Genomic DNA, 22,615 nt, shown 5'->3' with positions numbered 1-22,615 from the left:
AATGGGATCTTTGGTTCTTAACTGGTATTTGGTTTAATTTACTAATTATGCCCAGGCATTAATCGCCTAGCCAAGGAATGCAGCCACAACGTAAGGCAAACATTTGACCACAATATTGAATTCAGTGCCAGATCCACGCACAAGTAGTTTTTCAAATTGAATGTTTCAATTTGTTGTAGTGCCCGACACTTGAGCTACACAAAAAGCGCACTTTCGACTCATATCAACATATTAAAAGTGCTTCAGTTGGGGGAAAAAACAAATAGAAAATGTATAAAAAATATATATGTAAAAGCTAAATTATAATAAAAGACTTGCGGCCAGTCAATAGGCTGTCCCGTTGTCTGGCAACAGTCGCATATGCATTGCATCCACTCATCTTTCGAACTCAGGGCAATGTGCCAGCCAAGCACTTGAGAAAATCAAAAGGGAGGAGTTCTTGCTACGGCAAGAGGGGAGCGGCGGTGGGGGGGGGGGGGTAAGCATCGGTGGCACATTAGAATAGGAACTGCTGGCGGGCAGCGGTAATTGAATGAGCCAGCAGCACAGCAGCACAGGGCAAAGCGTTTCGGTCAACACGATATTAAGACACACTAGTCAATAATGCACGACCAGAAGCTACCCTGTAACGGGTGCAAGTTGCTGCAGTATACATAATCACTTCCAATAAATAAATTAAAAAATCTTCCAATACATGCAAGTCGCTGGAAATCGAAATTTATCGATTTATGCAATACATGGGATATATATATATATTTATCGATTTATGGAAAATTGGAGAAGTATCGATTATCTACGGATTACTTGAAAACGGGGAAGTTATAGATCATCTATATATTTATCGGTCATACATATATTTCTCAATTTATACAAAATGTATCGATCATCTATATATTTGTCGATTTATAGAAAACGGGGAAGTTATCGATTAGCAACATATTGATCGATTTATAGAAAACGAGGAAGCTATCGATCATATTTATATTTCTATGCACAAGGAAAAGCCGTCGGTTAATTACTTCTGACATAAACTTGATCTGTGCCTGATACACGAAAATTCCGAGCCGGCTGTTGTCTATGTGGTTGGCAATGCTTCCCTCCTGTTACATACACTTGCTCTTCTACAATATACCCATTCAATGTTTATGCCAACAGGGTATATATAAAAAAACATTTATTTATATATAAGCACATACACTATATGCACACAAATGAACCCTTCGAGCAGCTGTTGAAATGAACGCCACCAAAACATATCCTGCCCCATAGATGCCCAATCGCGTTGACGTTGCCGACTGTCGCCTGCTGACTGCTCAGAGCTGGCAGTTTGGCGACTGCCCAACGAATACAACGCGCGGGCGCTGCGGAAATTGTGGCGCTCGCGGCCCGGAAGTGTTGCCAACGTAATCGAAACGTGCTGGCTTTGGCTCGGGCTGCCACTCCGAGCTCTGTGCCCCCAAGTAGCTTCAGCTCCAACTGCTGCTGGCTGTCGACGACGCCGTCCGGTCAAAGAATAAAGCGACTTGCCACGCCCCCTGCGCCTCTTCACTTTTTGGCAAGCCACATAGATAGCTGAAAGGAGGGGGTGCTGCCAACTGATTTAAATGATTTTGCACATTTGTCGCAGCGGTTGGCAACGCGCCTGTCGTTAGCTTTTATTAAGGTTAATTGTATTTGTGGCGTGTAATCAACGGGCTATCATTTTGATTACCTGTAATTGTTGACTCGAAATATTAATTTAACAATTTTTTGCCTTAGTTCAACTTTCAGTTTTGCTTTTTATCCGACAGCTCTAACAAGCTGCCCTTGAGTCAAGGTACATTTATTAAGAGCTTCGCTCAATTAGCAAGCATATCGTTCTTTTCTCTCTCTCTCTCTCTCTCTCTCTCTCTCTCTTTTACTTTACTGCATAGCTTAGCATCACACACACAGCCAAATACACACACACACTCTCACACTCACCTACACTCAATTGAAAACTTGTCTATGCTAAATATGCGCCCCTTAAGCATTGCTCTCGGTACAAAAGGCGGAATGCAGGGCAGACTTTGACTATTGGCTATTGCATATGCAAAATTCAAAATGCTTTCAAGTTGAGTGCGACCCCAGAGTGTCCCACCCTTCCTCTTGTGTGTAACAGTGTTGAACAATGTGCTTGAGACAGCTGTACACACACACACACATTCACATGACATATATAGATGTTAATGTTAAGGATGAGCTCGTGTCAGATTTGTATGTAACATGACATGAATTAAATATTTCAAGCACGATCAAAACACGCAATAATGAAGCAGATAGTTTAAGTTTTATATGGGAAGTCAATATATATTATAACAAAAAATGATATATTGTTATATGATGAGATAGTTTTTGTACTTAGCAATTAAACTTAAGTAGATTTTGGTAATATTTTGACTAATATTATAATCGAATTCAGCCGTTCCGATCGTGTTGGTACCCGGTAAAGTTAGTTAGATGTCGTGTTGAATCGTGTTACATTCTGATCAAGTCGTGTTAAGTCGTTCTAGGGGCCATTATATTCACGTCGGCGTTATGCTTAGTTTAGTTGAGTCCTGTTAAATTCTGATTAAATCGTGTTGAGTCGTGCCAAGCCCTCAATAGTCATGCCGGCGTCGTGTTGTCTCGTGTTGAAGATTAAGTCGGGTTTAGTCGTGCTAAAGTCTAGTCATGTCTGCATCGTTTTGGATCGTGTTAAGTCGTGTAAGAATTGGCCTAAGACGTGTTAAGTCGTGTTGACTCGCGTTCAGTCGTGCTAAAGCGCCTTCGAATAAGTTACTTGTCACCTTCGTTCGTGTTGAGTCGCCTTAAGACGTACTGAGCACCTGTTGTACTATGTTCTAGTCGTGTAAGGTCGTGTTAAGCTTAAAATAGAGTCGTGCTCAGTAGTGCTCAGTCGTGTTGAGAGCTTTTATTTATTTAGTATTTCTGTAACAACCTGTGTAAGTTCCATAATGTTATTGGAGGTCGCGTTTTGTCTTAAGTCTTGCTGGATTCAGTTTAAAGTCGTGTAGAGTTGCGTGAGGTCAGCTGAAGGTTGTGTTATGTCTACTTATTTTTTCAATTTCAGCGCGAATTCCGCATGTTAAGTCGTGCGAGTTTGTTACAGCTAGAAAAACATCAAGCGGGTCTCTCATCTCTAATTCACATCAACAGTCGCACACGATTGCTCAGATAAATAGGCAATAAATGTGCATGAGCTGTTTTCGTTTGTCCCCTGTCAAGGTTCAAAAAAGTATTTTGTAAGAACTTTCGTTTGCTATTTCGGCTTCGCATATGCTTTCGACTCTATGTACTCTAGGCAATGTAAATATATGCACGGGCCTTGTGTTGAACCAGACACAGATACAGATGCGGCATGAAGTTACAGCAATACGTATGTATATATATATATTATATATAGATACGTTTGTATTTGTTTATATAATAGTGTATCTGCTCCAATGTATATTTGTATTTATATCGATGTCGGCAATTGATTACGTATTCCGCATGTTGTATTGTCGCGACAGAATTTAATTTCGTTCTTATGGGACGCACATTCGATCGAGCGGCCAATGCGCCGCCTATTGGCCTAGCCCCTACCCCCCGGTACACCTCCATCCGTTGGTTTTATCCACTCTGACGGTCTGTATTGAACTGTAACGCATTCAAAGTTGTCATTGTTGTTGTTGTCGTCTGTCTATCGCACCATTGTCTATGCAAAATGTACAGCAGCAGCAGCAGCAACAATCGAATATTTGTTGTTTTCATTGAAGGGTCCCACAGAATTCTCGTATTTGTGTTCTCTGGTCACTTGTCTGCCATTTGACGTTTCGGTTTTACAAGTGTGTCTGTATGTGTGTGTGTGTGTGTGCTAGGAGTGGGCGCATGGTAAAATTTTCAATAGGCCAGGAAATTAGCTGCAAACAAATTGACTTGACCCGTACGAGCTGAGCAAGTCAGATTCAATGAAAACAATTGAAATTGTCAAAATACCGTAAAATATATTGGAAAATTGCATTTTCTGCGGTCTTCACTAAGTAAATCATATTATTTTTGTTAATTAACAAATAAAATTTCAATCGTTTTGTATTCACTCTAATATATATGTGTTAGTGTTGCAAAGCAGCTTTCAAAGCACATGAAAGTTTCGCCAGTTGCCTTACACTAGAGAATTCATTGTGTGAGATGTTTTCTTAAAATCATTAAGCAGTCAGCTTTGAAAGCACATTAAAACTGCACGACTTTCTGCACTTTATTCACTTTAAGCGGAAGCTTTTAAAGCACATAAAAAATGTAATATTTCTCTCTCACACTCAACATTTGGCTGTTACAATTTTTGTTGAGTACCTAAAAGCACCTAAAAGCTTCAATATTTCGCTCTTACTCTCGATAGAGTGCCTTTAAGTTTGCTTTTAATATTTAATCGAAAGCTTTTTTGCCACACAAAATAGTTGTTTAGTTAGCTCTCGTTTCTGTATTTTATATATAAATGAGTTTAAAAGAGTTGGAAAACATATTCTTGGAAATTATAAACATTTACAACAATCGAAGTATATCTTCTTGAAGGGAAACTTTTAAGACTTTTTTCCTTTATACTTAAACTTGTTGTATGCATTTTAAAAAATATTGAAATTAAGAATTTTAGTCAAATTCCAGAAGTATTTATTTAAAAATATCTTGAACTAATGGATTAATTCAACAGGCAGTCAGCTTTTAAGGCACATTAAAGCTTCAGATCTGCTGCAGCTTTTAGGTACCATAAGTTATCATAAGGTTGATATTTGATTTATTTCTTAAGTTCTTAGTTTTTAATTCTAATCTAGGAGCTTTCGCCAGATTAGCCTGATGTTATTGGGCATAACACTTCGATTCCTATCTAGTTTTCTTGTGTCTGCAAATTCTTTTCTCTACCTCTCTCTTTCATTCTCTCCAACCTCTGGCAGTTTCTGCTCTTAACTTCAACTTGTGTGTTTTGACTGAGTCAAATTTAAATCAAGTTCATATTTAACGTATGCACAATGCTCATACGCGTGTTATTTTTGTAATTAGCAAATGGTTGCTAAAAAACCTGAAACTACCAACCAAATCGCCAGCATCATCATCTTCATCATCATCATTAGCCGCAGCTTTAGACCAGAGATCATGTCAGTTGGTTACAAATAGAATTTTGGTATATTTTAAGTTGATTTGTGCAAACAAATTTTGGGTTTTCCTACGAAAAAAAAGAGGCAGCTTGTACAATTTTCTTGACACTTGCCAATGTGACAGTTACGTTTGCTGGCGAAAATCTTCTCCCGGTTGTGACGGGCCACCCCTCGACTGCAGCTGACATGCAAAAGCAGCTACGTGACATGGCAACGTGCAGGGTTCTAGTTGTTGTTGTTGGTTGCTCGTTGTGGTTTGTTGTTGTTGTTGTTGTTGCTCGTGTTGGTTGTTGCCACAGCGAAACGTGTTACATTTATGTTAACACATTTGCGCACGTTGCGTGCGAGCGAAATGGCGATAATGGCACCTGCAGCTGCTCTCGCTCGCACCCGATGCGTTTGCCACAAAATTCTAAAACAGACAAACTTATGTAACACACACGCACACACACACACACACAAACACGCACACCAACATTCCGTGAGCTATTTGCACGGGCTGCTACGTTTCACTTTGACTGACAGCCATTTTGACTTTGACTGTTGTGCCCCGACCTAGCATAGTCAGCTCTACCCTCCTCAGCCCCTCCCTCTGCCTGTCATTTGATCTGCTCATAAAATGATTAGTTTTGCTGCTGCTGCTGCTTTTACTGCTGCTGCTGCTGCTGTTGCTGCTGGGGAACGTGTCTGCTGCATCGAATTGCTTTAAAAATATCACATCGCATGCACTTGTTGTGCTCGCCGGACTTTGAGTTTGTCGCCTTGCACAGGGCTATTCATGCACTCATTCACTCATTCACTCACTCACTCATCTATTCACTCATTCGTTCGAATGGTTCTTTATTTATTTATAACCATTTTTGTTTAGCCTTTTGACGTGGCGCTGCTTATTTATTATCATTATTTGCTGCCTGTCAGTGCTGCCGCGTCTTTAAGCAACAACCACAACAACAGCAACCATAACAACAACAACGACAAGCACAACAAACAATTCATTTCGCATATATCGCATAAATATGCAAGTCATGCGCTTAGTTAGACAGCGTCGACGGCGACGACAACAGCAGCGTCCACATCGATAGAAGCGTCAAAGCATCTCAGCATTTTGCTGACCCCCCCCGAAATAACGCCTCTGCCACGCCCACTGCAGCAACGAATTACAGAGCCAAGCAGCAAGCCAGCAATACCCAAAATTCCCCCAATAGCTATTCCCAAATGAGCTGTGTGTGCGAGCGTGTGTGTGTGTGCCTGAGGTTAGATATTTTGCATGTGCTTGCAGCCAAGCATATTGAGAAAACTTAACTAAAAAGAGAGACAGAGTAAGAGAGAGGGAGAGGGCGATATATACTTAAAGAACACGTGAGAGAGAGAGAGAGAGAGGGGGGGGGGGGCTTGTATTAGCCATATTTGGAGCAATCTGTATGCAAGTCGCAACAGCGGAAATGGATTAGATCGTTAACTTATTGATTTGCATGCACAGCACTCATTTGCTGTAGTTGGTTAGAAAATGGTTTTACAATAAACAATTTTAGCATCTAGATAGACTTTACTTGATGGGCGAAAATTCAATTGTAACCGTAAGGCTTGCATATAAATCAGATAATCATTATTTAGCTGTCGATTAACTAGGTTTTTATTGTCATTACTCGATAAATGAGGAAATAAATAATAGAAAAAGTTCAATGCCGTTAATTGTATATAAATAAAAAATAGAATAGATTTGACAATAAATAATCTCTTAAATCGTTAATTTAAAGCTTAAAAGCTCAATTAAAATCTATAAAAAATTTTTTTTTAAAAGGAAAATTAAAATATAAAAATTTGCGCATTAAAAAAATAATGTGAAAATTACGAGTAAACTTCGGGAATTGAATTAAACGACTGTCAATCGGCTAACCTAACCAGTTCTAGCCTTAAAATGCTTCCTTTTAGCTGGTTCTAAGCACCAACGAATTCATATTGAACAGGAAATCCTAAATGTAAATATGAAATTCAATTCAGCTGACTTGCAATAAGTTTTAAACGGATTTGTTTGAGTTATATACTCAGTGAAATAATTAAGATTATTTAAATGTTTCAATAACTAGCATAAATTAAACTTAGGAGTTTCTTTGACTTGAGGGTTATATGATTTATTGGTATTGGTATTCAGCCCATTGCTGCCGCCGATATGCCACAAATTGTCTATTGTGGCGGGTCACAAGCAACAGTTAACAGCAACAAAATAGCAACAACTGACACAACAAAAAGGACAAACAAAATGCTCTCCACATGCCCCAAGTGCAAATCCCCTGACAAAGCTAAAATTTAATTAGCAGCCAGCAAGTGGCGTTTGCAAATGAAATTACACACAAAAACGAGGCGCCGCTGTGTTGCATGCAACCGATGCCCGAAACAAACGCCCACAACACACATATCCCTACACACCCACCCTCGCACACCCACGCACACACACACATACCGATATGCTATAGGCAGCATTAAAATCCAGCCCCAGCTTCACACACTGGCTTAACATTTTGCCACTTGGCAGCGCGATTCTGGGACTAAGCAAAATACGAGAAAAAAAAAAGCGAATGGAAATAAAATACAACGACACACACACGAACATACACACATGTAACACGACACGAGCCATGCTGGCTGCTCCTTGTGCCCCTTCATGCCGTGTTTTGTACACTCAGAGAAAAAGTGCTGTTCGAAATTCTAGTACATTTCAGCTCGAGTTCATTTTGTGTTTAAAAGTTAAAGCACATCTCGTTTTTAAATATCGACCAATTAAGTAAGAATTAACCTCGATTAAATAAGAAAAAGTGTAAAGGAATCAAGAATTCATATACTTGAAAAAAGTAAACTAACTTTAAATAAGAATTTAAATATTACATGCTTCATATTAGAAGTACATTTCGTTCTTAAATATTTCTCAATTAAGTACGAATTGACCTGGATTAAGGATTAAGGGTAAGGAAGAAAACTTTGAACAAGAATTTACATCCTTGAAACAAGTAAAATGACTTTAAAGTTTAAACAACAATTTGTATACTTAAATTTTAAACATTTTCTGAATTAAGTACGAATTGACCTTTATTGAAAATTAACAAAAATAAACCAACTTTAAACATGAATTAGCCTACTTGAGAAAAGTATAAATCATTCTAGATTTCATTATTTAAATTTCTTAAATTAAGCATCTACGGTTTCAAATTGACTTAAACTAAGCCTAAAACAGTTTGAATGGAAGTTAAAAACTTCTTAAATTGAGAATATACCTGTTGTGCTCAACATACTTTTCAGATTTAAGGAGAATGTTCTTAAAAAAAGAGTTTAATGCTTAGCTTGAGAAATTGAAAGCTTGAATATGTTCTGACAATGTGTGTATTTAATTTGCTCACAAAGCACAACAACATTTTGCTCAGTGTAATCCTCGCGAGCTTTACAATAAACACGAAAATATAATTTGCAACATTTCGGAACAGGCAACTCGTTGCGGAAGGCAAGCGGAGGGAGGGAGGGGGGTTGACGACTGTAGCTGGAGTTAGTGTAAGCCCGAGATGGGGCTTTCGGCTATGGCTGCAAGTAACACTAATTACCTGGAACTAAATATGGCGCCGGATTTGGTGGCGGCAGCCAATACGTTGCCGTTATCGCCGGATACGACTGATGGCCATTTATGGCCATGTTTGTGGGCTGCTGCTGCTGCTGCTGCTGCGGGGGTGGCGAGTGCGGCGACATGCCGGAGCCGCACAATTTGTTGTTGCTGTTGCTGTTGCTGTTATTGTTATTGTTGTTGTTGTTGGGCTGGACTGTTGCTGATGTTGCACATGTTGTTAGCGCTGTTTTGGACGATAGAGGGCGCAGCTGCAGCTCACTAACATTGCCATTTCCGTTTCCGTTGATATTGGACGCTGTGAGGCTGCCGCCGTTGCTGCTGTTGTTGTTGTTGGTACTCTTGCTGTTGTTGTTGTTGTTGTTGTTTAAGCCAATGCTGCATTCCATGATATTTGTATTTGGATTTTTCATATTTATGTGGCCGTACTTGGCGCCACACACACACACGCGCGCTCACACACACACACACAGAAGGGCAACTTGTTTTTATGAGCCTCTTGGGCTATATTAAAATGCAAGCTATATTATTATTATTATTTTTTCTTTTTAATAAATACATTCATGTAGTTTATGTAAACATGTTTCTATTTATTTAGTATGAGCTGCCATTATAAAAAAAAATGCCACAATTATTCACTTGTGCATAATTTGAATTTTATTTGCCATAAATAAAAAACAAAATATGTTCATACATTTGTTTTTTTATTTTTGTAATTTATTTTTAATACGCCGCGCGTGTTGCATTCTTATTATAAAACTTTGTTGTTGTTGTCGCAAACTTTTTTCATGGTCTGCCATTTTTGTATAACTAATTAATTTGCCATATTGGCCCGTTTGCTTTTGTAATAACGTATATTTTTTTTATTTCTGCTCTTTCTTTACGATTGTTATTATTTTTTATTTACTTTCAATTTGCTGCATATCGTCGCATCATATCGAGCGTTAATGTGCCAGGCATGCCACATACAAATATGTATATATGTACATACATATTACGCACACACACGAACGATATTTGCAATTGTTATTAAGCTTATTATGGGGATCACATAGCACAGTTATTTGATTTTGCATTTAATGCCAGTTAGGAGCCAGCTCATGAAATGATTTTGTTGCCTTGTTCGAGAGGGCTTTCGCCTCAACAATTTTTATGTGCACTTTTTTCGTATTGCACTTCAAAAATAGCCAACCAGCAAATAAAAATTTCAATAAAAATTAAGTATAAAAAACTATTAAACGTAGCAGCAGCTAAACAAACCGAACTTTCCAGGCAACTGTTTCAGGCCAAAGCGAATTTCACAAATGCCACGCCCATAGGTAAACACCTCTCTCTAACTCTCCCTATAAACAGCAATATATAGCATTTAGGTACATAATATGACACCTGACTCTAATCAGCTTGAAAATAGCTGCAAAGAAACGAACGTCTGTGCTTGTATAACCCAGGCCTATGTATAAGGGAGGGGCGGGTGTCTGTTTGTGTAGGGGCGTGTCTGTCTAGCTGCGGAATCCGAAACCGAAACTAAACAACTGTCGACACATAACACTAAATGAATTGTGAAATTTTAAGCTTATTTATTTACAACAACAACAACAATAACAACTACAGCAAGTAAAGTCGCAGTTGGTTTATTACTATGTGAAATTCTCTCTAACTAAAATATCAAGAAGAGAAAGCTGACTCGATCATAATATGCCATTTTAATAGCTCAGAGTAATAACATTTATTCTCTATAATATAGAGGATCATCTTTGAAATTCATTGGAATACAAAGATGTTCTTTGTTTAGACATTGTCTACATTTGTTTACCGACCTGAGACATGATAACTAAATTGTTGGGATTATGAGCTGGGAAAATGATTCAACACATTCTTTCCTTGTGGAGCTGTGATACACATATTTAATTAATTTCTTAATGATTAAGTGTTTTATTCACTTTGTAAAATGGAAAACTATTGCTCAAAACCTTCTTTTACTTTTTAATGGTTCGGCTTTGATTATAGAAAAGTGCATTTTTATATTATCAATAGGTTTAAAATAAGCAAAAAACTATTGGAGAAATCTTTCTTTCCTTGTCTTTCATAAAACAATTTCGTTTATCTTCGAACAATTTCGTTTTTCTTAAAACATTTTGACAGAACTTAGCGACAGAGTTCATAGAGAAGCGCCGCTCTCATATTATCGATATTTTCATCGCACTTATCGATTTCTTTTCCAGCATTAACAAATGTTTACAACAATTTTAGCTGTTTTTGACAATTCTCTTGAGTTGATTAACACATGGCAGCTATGCAAATAAGAATTGGGGTTGATAAACCTAAAAACTGCGAAACATATGTCCATAAATCTTAACAATTCGATATTTTTCATGTGACAATCGATTGTTATTGTTTGTCTTTAAATATATTGATGCGTTCATTGGGATACTGAAGTATATTTCCATGTCAACTATTTTCTATTTATTTTCATTTTCTATTCATTTCTATGCTTTCCACAACTTGTCGGGTCTGTCTATTTTCAATTTCTTGTGGCCCAGCTAAATTGACGTTTGCCAGTCTATTGACAGACTGCCTCTTCTTCTAGTTGCTGTTGTTGTTGTTGTTATTGCTGATGGTCCATGTTGTTTGTACTTGGTCAACATATAGACATAAATATGCGTAAATAAACGAAACTCATATGCTTATACACGTATATACATATGCCTATATAGTAGAGTACATGAAGCTCTACGAAGAAAGTGCAAATATTGTTGGAACGCATTTTGTATTTTTGGGGCTTGAGCCTTGTTGCAAGTGAAGTGCATATTGCCACACATCGTTCACAAGTGATTGCAGCATGTAAATGCAATTGATTTGCTGCTGCAATCATATATGCATGTGTATAATAGCATAATGCGGCATGTGGCATGCGGCGTGTGGCAATGTTGCAACTGCTGCCATTTGACTTGTTTTGTAATCATTTATTATTATTATTATTATTTTTTAGTTACGCCTCGCTGCACGCTGCCAACTAACCAATTTGTCAACTCGGTCAACACACGACTGCGACTATATTAGAAAAGTGTTTTTTTTGTTTTTTTTGTATATTTTTTCCAATTGCTGCGCTTAGAAATTAGCTCAGGGTTGCATAAGCCTCGGTTAGAACTGATTAGCCTAATTACCATAGTACTTTGACTTGAGCCACCTCGGTCTGGATATCATCTATATTTAAGTATCTGCGACTTTACACTTTGTGCTTTTTTTTGTACTTTATCTTGACTTTTGCTTCTGCTTTAGTGTTTTTTGTTGTTGTTGTTATTGCTACTACAACAATTATCGCATAAACTTCATAAACTTCACATTTACACTCTGAACTTTGGTTAATGTACGGGTATCTGAAAATTTTTAGAGCGTAAAGCGACGCGTTTTCATTATAAACTGAAGCATTTGAAGCATGTTAAAAAACAACAGTTATATAGAGTGAGAGAGGTGAAGAGAAGAGAGGGAGGGAGGAAAAGAGAGAGAGAGGGGGAGACAGATAGAGAGAGAGAGAGGGGGAGACAGAGAGAGAGAGAGGGAGACAGAGAGAGGGAGACAGAGAGAGGGAGACAGAGAGAGGGAGACAGAGAGAGGGAGACAGAGAGAGGGAGACAGAGAGAGGGAGACAGAGAGAGGGAGACAGAGAGAGGGAGAGAGAGAGAGGGAGAGAGAGAGAGGGAGAGAGAGAGGGAGAGAGAGAGAGAGAGAGAGAGAGAGAGAGAGAGAGAGAGAGAGAGAGAGAGAGAGAGAGATAGAGAGAGAGAGACGAAAAACTAATTACATGACCAATAGATATGGGTAGGGTTTTTCTTATAAGTTGTCAAAAACTAATATTGATTACATTGACGTGACAAAGTTTTAATAGATGGTCTAGACTAGAGAGCCGCAATTATGTTTTTGATATATTTATCTTAAGTCTTTCAAACAAAGTTCTAATTAAGGCGCATAGAAAATTATACAATTATGCTTTTACTATCTTTATTGTAATATATTTATTTATTATTTATTCTAGAGACAACATCCTCGGGAGAGTTATTGATTTAAGGATTGAGGAGTATATCTGTATATCTTTACATCAAATATTTGAGAAGATGGCCTTCCAGGTAAGTAGAGAGAAAATATAATATATTATATAGGAAAGAATAATATAAGAATAAGAGTTTTTGAAGATTGTGAAGTCTATATAAAGGGAATTTGACTAATGCCTAAGAATGTTTACCTTACGAATCAGATTGATACTACAATAGATACCATACCTATACAATATACAGAATTAATAGTTCACATAATGAAGAAATATCATAACTAAATATTTTATGATTGGGATTTTTCCTCCAAAAATATTGAAAAAACTGCCTTAAGCATTTTTAACAAAATTGTTTTGCCCTTTTTTTAATGTGCACTCTCTTAGCTGGGCATTTATGTTCAGATATACATAGATATGCATTTACATATACATAATGTGTATAAGTATTTTTGGGTTTACGCTTTTGGGTTGACGAGCTGTTGACATTTTGTATTTAATATGCCGCACACCTTTGTTGTGTTGTTTGTTGTTGTTGTTGTTGGTGCTGTTCTCAAAAAATTGACAACTGACAATTTCCGTTTGTTGCCGGGCAATACGCATTTGTAGCCCTCGTCTACCCGGCCCAGCCAGAAAAGTCAGCTAACCGACTGATTATTTTCAATTGGAATTTACTTTGCTTACGGCCAAGTGATTCATTTTCATGCTGACGCCAAGAAATCCATTACGTGATGTCTCTTTTCTCCCTCTCTCTCTCTCCCACTCACTCTCTGGATCTGTTTTAAAATGATATATGTGAGGGAAAACACACACATCTAGAGCCATTGCGTGGCCTTTTCTTATAGATGTTTTCAATTTAATGACACTTGTGCTAGTTGTTTGCCTAAGGCATCTTTTAATATTTGCACAAATGCGGCACTCGCGGCTAGTCAACAAATTTCCCGTATTGTATCATAGCAAAGTACATAGATATGTCTACTATATACACTCTCTATATGTATATATATATGGAACTTAGGGCGCAGTCCATGGCGACCTTGAGCTAGACTTTACGCACGTACCCATATTGCTCAGGTATGAGTTCGGGCTCTCAGATCGTGAAGATGCCAGCATTTATGATGCTCTCTCTGGGTATTTGTATTTGTATTTGTGTTTGTGTTTCTGTTTGGGGCACACCCCGAACAGACTGCGGCATTCAAGCGTTACCAACTGGATCGGAAATCGGTTTAACTTTTGTACAAATATGTCGTATATATATATAAATATATACAGCGTGAGAGAGAGAGCGAGAACTATTGGATGCATTGTTGTTTAGCTATTGTTCTCTGTAACGAATCAGCTGTTGCTGTTGCTGTGCCTGTACAGCAAATTTATTTAAATACATTCGACACGTTTCTACATGCATATTCAGTCCAGGTAAATAGGGTTTATCAACAGCAACAGTGATGACTGCCTAGGTGGGTTAATATACACTTAAGTTTTGCAAACAACATTTTTACTGCACTTCTAGCTCAGCGCGTGCATGGCAACCACAGTGCTAACTGCCTAAGTGGAATTGTAGGAGCTTTCCAAATTGTTTTGCACTTTATTGTCACTTAACAACAACAAGTACAAGACAGCTACAGTAATAAATGCCTAGGAACGTTGATAGCAAATGCAGCTTACAACATTCTACTAAGCAAGGTTCACTGTACTTTAATTTAATCATCGAGTGAGATGGTACAACAGGGGCAATCGCCTAAAAATCAAAGCCTTAGCTTTTATAGCAAGTACAGTGATGACTGCCTAAGCAAGTTGCGCTCAAAAGGGAACTGGCAAAGCAAGCTTTACCGTACTTATTTACTTATTCGATTAGCTTTAAAAAAGTTCTTTGCAAGTTTGCTAAACAAGCAACGCTGCATTTAATGTAAATACAGTAATAACTGACTTAGTGACTTTTACTTAAAGGCAATTGCGAATAGGTCTGTAAGCCAAGCTTCACTGTATTGATGTGGTTTCTCATTGTGTATGCTCACTACAGTCATAACTGTCTATGCAAATTAGGCTTAATTATAGTTTTCTGGCAAAGTAAAGTTGTAAATGCCTAACATGGTTAGGCAAGCTTCACTGTGCATTTAGCGAAAGAGTTTCAAAAGCAGCTATCTAATTCTCCTCAATGGGCTTCCCCTTTCTAGTGCCTGTGATAAAAGCCTAACGAAAACTTGTCAGGCAAGCTTCACTGTACAGCTGGGTCTTTGTGCTTGTTGTTTTCAATACACGAAGAAATACAAATTTAAGAAGGAGTACAATAATTATATGCATTAAATTTATCTGCATCTTACAGATACAATAGCCTTAGACAGATGAACCTAAAATACGAATTTCTTTCGCTAGCTTCACTGTACTTAAAGTCTTTTTTCTACATGTGCATTTTACAATAACAACAACAACAACAATGCTGCATAGTTGGCATTGCAGAGCAATATTTTTTCTTATTTTGGTTTTGTATCTGTCAGATACAATTAATGCGATAGATACATTTTGACACTTCGAGTTGAAGACGCGCGTGCGCAGCTCAAGCGACTTGCAGCGACGCGCACGTCTCGCTTTGTGGTAACTGCCAATGTATCTATGAGATACAGAGATATGCGCGTGTATCTTCGGCGGCGTTCTATGCCGCAGACCGACGACAAATAAAAAACGCGACTGATTGCGGGGCGATTGAGTGACAAACTGCTAGCTTCGCGTTTTTTTCGCTGCCGTTTTGCGCTGTCGTGCGGTTTATTTTACTTGATTTTACTTTTTTTTTCTTCTCATTTTTTGTTTCTTTAGCTTTTTGTTTTTGTCACAGTTGTAGTTGTTGCATGTGTGTGTGTGTGTGTGTGTACTTTAGCCATTGTGTACTCAGTTCACGATGTGCTGCTGGCAGTGCCCAACCGCATGGCGCGGCATCCGACATTCGAACATACGAATACGAATACGAATACAAAATTATCATTATTATTGTTGCCTTTTAGTTTTGGCATTTTTCGTTTCGGCTAAATGGCATTTGCGACAAAATGAAAAACCACACACTCTACACACACACACACAAAATGCAAATGCGAATTTGTTATACTCTATGTACCACAAGAATTTGCTCAGAAATTATTGTGAGGAATAATTAAATGCAGTAAGAGCAAGATTTTTTTAAATCAACCATAAAGTTTCAATTGACAATATGAGAAGAACCTTATTACGTAGATTATATATGGAGATTATATAATATTGGAATTGTAATAAGATGAAGAAGAGCAAATTTATTGCTTAAAATCTTTAAAAAAGATATCCACAGGTCTTACTAAACTAGATTCCTATGGATAGCTTTTAAACTATAGGTAAAGTCCTATGACAACTGCTCTATGGATCTTTACTTAAATATATTTGTATATCTCATATTCCAAGCCTGAGATCCTTCAAATGAAATTAAAATGTACATTGAAATTAATATAAAAATGTGTTAGGTTGAATAATGTTTAAATATAATAATTTTTTTTGATAACATGTGATAAAATATCGTCTTTTTTTGTTCCCTTTTTATCAACACATATATCAGCATTTCTTCCCATTATCAATAACTGACCATAAAGATCTTTACTTATATAGAAAAGAAAACCCACATTAGTTTATAGACCGTCGCATAGCTTTCGGTATCAGCCTTAAGCTCGTTTCGTAGTGCAGTGTATCTAAGCCATAAATTGGGGGTCTCATCAAATGACGCGTGCTAAGCGGCGCTGATCACAGCCGCCACCTGATCACGAGTATCTCACAGATACACAAAAGAGCGCATCACAGCGAATCATTTCGAGTAATTTGGTTTTATTTTGATTTTTGTTGTTGTTGAGTTTGGAGTTTTGCATTGTGTTTGTGCCTTTTGGCCAATGCAATTTGCGCTCGTCGAAGCTGATAAAAATCGTGTGTGCTTCTATATAGGAATATGGCAGAGTTGGGCTTATGTATCTGAGCTTTTTACTACTGCTGTATACTGTATTGCCTGACTTGTTTGTTTATTATTGTTTCGCGTTTCAGAGCCCGGCGACAGTTGTTTAATTTATCAGTTAACAGCTTTGTGGCTTTTGCAGCTACACGCTAAAAGCTTCAGTTGTTTCCACTCTCGATCGTATTTCAGCGGATTTGTTTGGCTCCGATTTTTGTGTGTGCTTAACAAAACAAAACTGAGCACTCGAAAAGTACTCATTGCCCTTGTCGTCGGACATTAGAAGAAGCCAACACATAAAAAAAAAACAAATACTAGTTGGGGTCTAAAAAGCCACGCTCAGCCGCGAACTGAAGGGCCAGCTGTGGCTGCGGTTTTGGGTGTACCGAAGCGCTTATCTCGACAAGAAATTTAATTAAAATAAAACCATATGCCGCAATTGAAACGCCCCCTAATTACGAGCAACGCCTCAACAATAGCAGCAGATACAGATACACAGATACACGGATACAGATACACTTCGAGGGGGGCGGCTTGGGGGTACAAAATGCAAACAGACGCCCCAGCAAAACACTTGAAAAGCCCCAAAACGACAAAGGGAGAATAAGAAAATAATATGTATATATATATATATATATATATATGCGGCATATTGAAACAGACGCAAAACCATTTTCGATAATTGAAAATAATAATTAAAATTCTCTGATTGAGGCGCATTCGTTTTTGTGCCAGCCTCAACTGACGTCCACAATTGGAGTGAAAGGAGCTATAAAAAAAGTAGCAGCAGCAGCAACAATAACTACAACAACTACAACAATTACGACAACAATGTACATGCAGCTACCATACACAATAATTTGCCATACAATTTGTTATTCAATCTTGAGTTTTGTATACCCTGTAGCCATTATAAGTGACCAATAATGGGGTATATTGCAGTACCTGATCAGCCGCAACAGTCGAGTCGAGTCCTTTAGTGAATCTCTTTTGATAAATGAGTCGATCTTAGAGACTGTCGTAGCCAGAGATTGAGTTGGAAAATTAGAATGTAATGTATTCAAGTTTGTTGAAGATTTGGACTAATTCTCCTTATCAACTTAATATCTATAAATATCGACTACTATCTCCTGGATTATACTTCTACAAACAGAAAAGTCAGCGTCTAATATCTCGTATGGCATACAAAGATCGCAAATATTTCAGTTGTTGGAAACGCCCCCTTAACTATCTACAATAATATAATGAATATATAATGCTGGCTTTGGCGACCTCTCTATTTTTATATTCAATATGGGATATATTTTTGATATACGCACATACTAGAATATCATATCAAAGATCTACAAATGCACAAAAAATTGTTTAAAAATTGATTTGTTCATAGTTGGAAGACTAGAAAATGAGGCTTGGAAAAACCCGAGAGCTGTTTACAGGGTATCTGCTGTTCAGGCATGCTCGCCTTAAGCAAGCTTGTTTGTTTTTTTTCTTTCTGCCTTTTAATATGCAAAACTTGTCGCCTGCCTTAGAATTGTGTTGCTGCTGCTTCTTCACAGTTTTTCTTTGCTTTTTCAATTGTCGTTGAATTTATTTTGTATGCTTTTTGTCTTTCATAGGGGCAGCCGCCCGTTAGCCGTATTTGTGCCTGTGTCCAGGCCATAGAAGTCATCGTTATGGTGTCCCCAAAGTCATTCAATGCGCCTCGCTTTGTTCTCCGTCCACCTCGCTGTCTTTCGCCCCCATCTGGCTCTCTCTCTCTCTCTCTCTCTATATCTGTCTCTCTTCAGAATTTATGACCATACTGCATTTGGGATTCTAAGTGCGTGATTTCTTCAATTAATTGCCCCAATGTCTCTGAGTTCTCATTGCAGCCGCCGCCGCAGTCGCAGCACTTGCTGAATGGCATTGCACAATCATGTGGCAATGTCTTTGACTCTAGACTCCTGCTACCCGACCCTCTGCCCAGGCCGTCACAAGAAAATGATGTATGTTAAGCATGCCACAGCTCACAGCATTGTCTATGGGTATGGGTCTGTCCGTTGTCGTTCTAAGACTCTTTTGGACAATACTTGTAGTTCAAGCAAGGCTTTTAGCATAATTCCCAAACAATGACAATAGTTCAGCCAATAGAATGGTTGGGAATAGAATAGAATAGCGTGGAATTGTCTGCAATTATGATTAGGAAATCAGTTTGTTCAGCTTGTGCAATGCCATTCATGCCTAATTGAAGTTCTGCTTGGATTGGTGAAAAGGGAGGTAAAGATATTCTTTAATTAGTCAAAGATAATTTTCTAGTCAATATAACGTTTGTTATTTTAAAGTTAAGTTCAGCTGTCATAACAAATTAGTCACAAGGTAAATAACTCTACTAGATTAATTAATATAAAAATGTTTTAATATCTATGAATGATATAATGTATCTATCACAATAATAATGTGCGTCATCTGTTCTGAACAATCCCTTGTAACCATTCAGGTCATATTGAGAATATCTTTGTAAACTTATACCGTGTGTAGAATTGATTAAGTGCGAAATATAATTTCTAGAGCTTATTTCACATTTGTATCTAAGTGATATTTCATTCGCATTTGCTACGCACTGCAATTATGCGCATATTTCAAGTCGAGCGTGCCGCATGTGTGGCTTGTGCCACATGACAAACTGCAGCTGCAACAAGGCAAAACGCACTTGCAACACGCAACATGGGAAAATTTCTCCATTTGGTGGCATTCCACAAATGCTTTTGGCAATGGCTCGACGCGGGCCACGCAAGCGCAACTAGAATAACGCGGGCACAGATACAGATACAAATGGAGCAATAGCTACAGATATAGATAAAATAACTGCGGGTTATAGATGCAGATGCATGTGGAGAAATAGCTACAGATAAGATGTATATGGAGTAACAGCTACAGATACAAACAAAATATTTGCGGGATATAGATACAGATGCATATGGAGAAATGGCTTCAGATATAATGTTGATATAGATGCAACAGGTAAGGTATCTTCGGGATGTAGACACAGATAAGGTATCTGCGATATGGAGAAACAGATAAAGAATCTGTAAGATATCGATATAGATATTTTTAAAGTCATAGCTACAGATGCAGTTATAAGATTTGGGGAATATCTCTACAGATACTTTCGTAGCCGAAGCTACAGCTGCAGATAAAGTGTCTGTAAGATATCGATATAGATATATATGATGCAACAGCTACAGATACAGGTAGGGTTTCTAGAGATGTAGATACAGATAAGGTATATGCGATATGGAGAACCAAATAATGTATCTGTAAGATATCAATACAGAAATAAATATATAAAGCCACAGCTAAATATGCAGATATAAGATTTGGGGAATATCTTTACAGATACTTACGTAGCCGAAGCTACAGCTGCAGATAAAATATCTGTAGGCTATAGATATAGATACATATGATGCGACAGCTATAGATACAGTTAAGGTATTTAAGGCATATCTTTATAGATATTTACGTAGCCAGAGCCACAGCAACAGATAAAGTATCTGAGGGTTTGAGAGCAGCCATAACAGATGCAATTAAAGTATCTGCGGGTGTTCGCAATGCACTCGAAGCAAAACAAAACGACAAAAACAGAAAACAGCTGACTTAATAACGGCTCAATTGCCATATCTGTGTCTACTTGAAGATACATATCAATATATATATATATATATATATTTCTTTATATATAAGAAGAAGCAGCAGCAGCAAGAGCGAAATTGAATGGAAATTGAAATTGAAATGAAAAACTGGTTGCGGCCGTTTGACAAAGGTGGCAAAAGGGGCGGATTGGCGGGCGACGCCGGCTCACAATAATTAACCAGCTGTAGGAGCTGAGATACTGAGAAGCCGGCTGGCATGAGTCAAGCTGAGCCGCTGCCGCTGCCGCTGCAGTTGCTCAGATTTATTATAATTTTTTTAATTTTATTTTTTATTTGTTTAAGGTTTTTTTTTTTGTTAAAGTCTTTTGTCAATACGGAGCTTATTTGCATATTGTTGTTGGGGTTTTGTTTCGCGTTGTTTACATTTTGGCAATTGGCAAATTGAATAACTGAGCGACTGTGTGTCTGAGCAATTATTTAGTATTAATTATAGAAACTTATTTTAGGCCAAAATACATTACTCAAAGGCTTTAAGTAAGCATAAAACTATATATATAAGCAATTTATGGGCAGCAATAATTGCACATTTCGGACTGTAAACACTTTGTTAAGTATTGTTTTTATTTATTTTTCTTTTAAAAGATTTGCCAGCTTTACACAATTTCACAATAATTGTTAATGACATTTAAGTGCGCGACATTTTCAATCAATTGAGTACGTGTAAGCCTGTGGAATCGATCGCAACAAATTTAGTTTCAATTCACTTCAATTAAGCGCAGCGCATTTATTTAATTTAAAGAATTTAATTTATTGTTTACTTTTCAAGCGAAACAACAAATACATCAAACACAACGAAAACGTGCGCGATCGATGACTGTCAGCTGCGGCGAACTGCGGCAAACTGCGGCGACAAAGTTCTATTGAATACGCTTTTCACGTATGACAAATTGCGAGCGTGCGGCTATCGACGCGTCCGGCGACCGATCGACTAACTGTCTCTGGGAAGACTGAACGACCCGTCGTTGCCCGGCTCGCGGTATGCTTGGCTTTGCTCGATCGGCAATTGCGCTGCACTTTGAATTTTATTTGATTTCGCCGCTGGCAATGCCATTGCGCCGGCTGCCTCGCACTGTTTCTCTCTTTTTCGCTCTCTCCCACACACTGACGGCGGCCGCTCTCTTAGCGGCCAATTGCACAGCTGTTGGCGCGCTCTTCGACACTTGTGGCTAACTGAAAGTCAATTAGTTACGCTCTTTGCTTGCCTTTTATTTTATTTTGTTTTGTTTGTTTGTTTATGTTTGTTTCGCGCATTCGTGCTGCTGCCGGCTGACTCAGCGTTTTTTTTTATTATGTTCCTTTTGTTGTTGTTGTTTGTTTTTGGCTTAGAGTTAAAACAAGATGATTGCCTGGCGTCTGTCTCGCTCTTGCATAAGTGCAGCCCATTGAAGTTTCTTCGTTGGGTTCGGGAAGAGCAGTTGGTGCAATTAACGGTAAGTGTTTTGAGCTTGCGTTTTGAAGCTTGCGTTTGACGTGCAAGTTAAACAATTCTAACCTCAACTGTGCGCCTAACCTCACTTTGCATTTGAATACAGTGACAGCTCTTTTGAGTGGACACCCTAACGCTCTAAGCGATGTCGAAGATTTGATTAAAGTAATATAGGAATATTTCTATTCAAAAATACAAAACTATTGATAATCATACCCTGAACCCACTCAACATGAATCAAAAGGGTATTACAGGCAGAAGAAGTTATAGGCGACTCTTTAGGATTTTTATATATTCTTGATCGGATTGAAGATCAAGAGTGCATCTATCATCTTGAAAATTTATAAACTAGGTACTTTAATTTTGAAGTACATATAAGTATCGATACCATGTCTCAGGGATTGAAGCATTACTTGAAAGTGATGTCCAGCTTTTATAACATTCAAATGCATAAATACATGTATTTATATATAAGATCTCCGACCAATGAAGGTCCTCGATAGTAGACCCTTCACTGTATTTTCAGCTTAAGCCGAAGTACTTAACCTAATCGCGCTCTTAGCTAATTTTTATGCTCTTATTCAAACAAAAAGCAGAAAAACTCCGATTTGTTCAATATTTAACACATTTAACGCCAAGTTAAACGAAACGCTGCTCACAATTAACATCTTGGCTACAAATTGTACAAAATCCCAACGAACTTCAGCTACTTACGTGTGTAAATGTATCTGTCAGATACATAC

The 22,615-nt window shown here is 37.9% G+C and overlaps 1 protein-coding gene and 1 long non-coding RNA gene across 7 annotated transcripts in view; one reads left to right on the top strand and one right to left on the bottom strand.

Annotated features, from left to right (window-relative positions):
* The window catches only part of bru2 (bruno 2), a 69,000-nt gene that overhangs the window by 26,510 nt on the left and 19,875 nt on the right, over positions 1–22,615 (bottom strand). The window contains exons 1-2 of one of the 6 annotated variants that reach the window (XM_064684469.1): positions 21,205–21,380; positions 8,741–9,361 (exon numbers count right to left, since the gene is read on the bottom strand). The exons of 4 other annotated variants lie outside the window; for them this stretch is intronic. In XM_064684469.1, coding sequence (XP_064540539.1) covers positions 8,741–9,170 — 430 coding nt within the window. In that variant the 5' untranslated portion in view covers positions 9,171–9,361; positions 21,205–21,380. Of the gene's footprint in view, positions 1–8,740; positions 9,362–15,319; positions 15,505–21,204; positions 21,381–22,615 lie in introns of those variants that run through there. One more of the 6 variants, XM_064684468.1, reaches the window with a different exon arrangement.
* The window catches only part of LOC135429964 (uncharacterized), a 70,211-nt gene continuing 60,385 nt past the window's right edge, over positions 12,790–22,615 (top strand). The window contains exon 1 of the long non-coding RNA XR_010436496.1: positions 12,790–12,881. This is a non-coding gene — a long non-coding RNA (uncharacterized LOC135429964). The remainder of the gene's footprint in view (positions 12,882–22,615) is intronic.

Source organism: Drosophila montana, unplaced genomic scaffold (genome assembly GCF_035044405.1).
Source record: "Drosophila montana isolate Dmon_TW-CO22-7 unplaced genomic scaffold, ASM3504440v1 contig_2747_1, whole genome shotgun sequence".
Lineage (NCBI taxonomy): Eukaryota > Metazoa > Arthropoda > Insecta > Diptera > Drosophilidae > Drosophila > Drosophila montana.
Note: the sequence above shows the minus strand (reverse complement) of the source record. Positions and strands in the feature narration are given on the sequence as shown.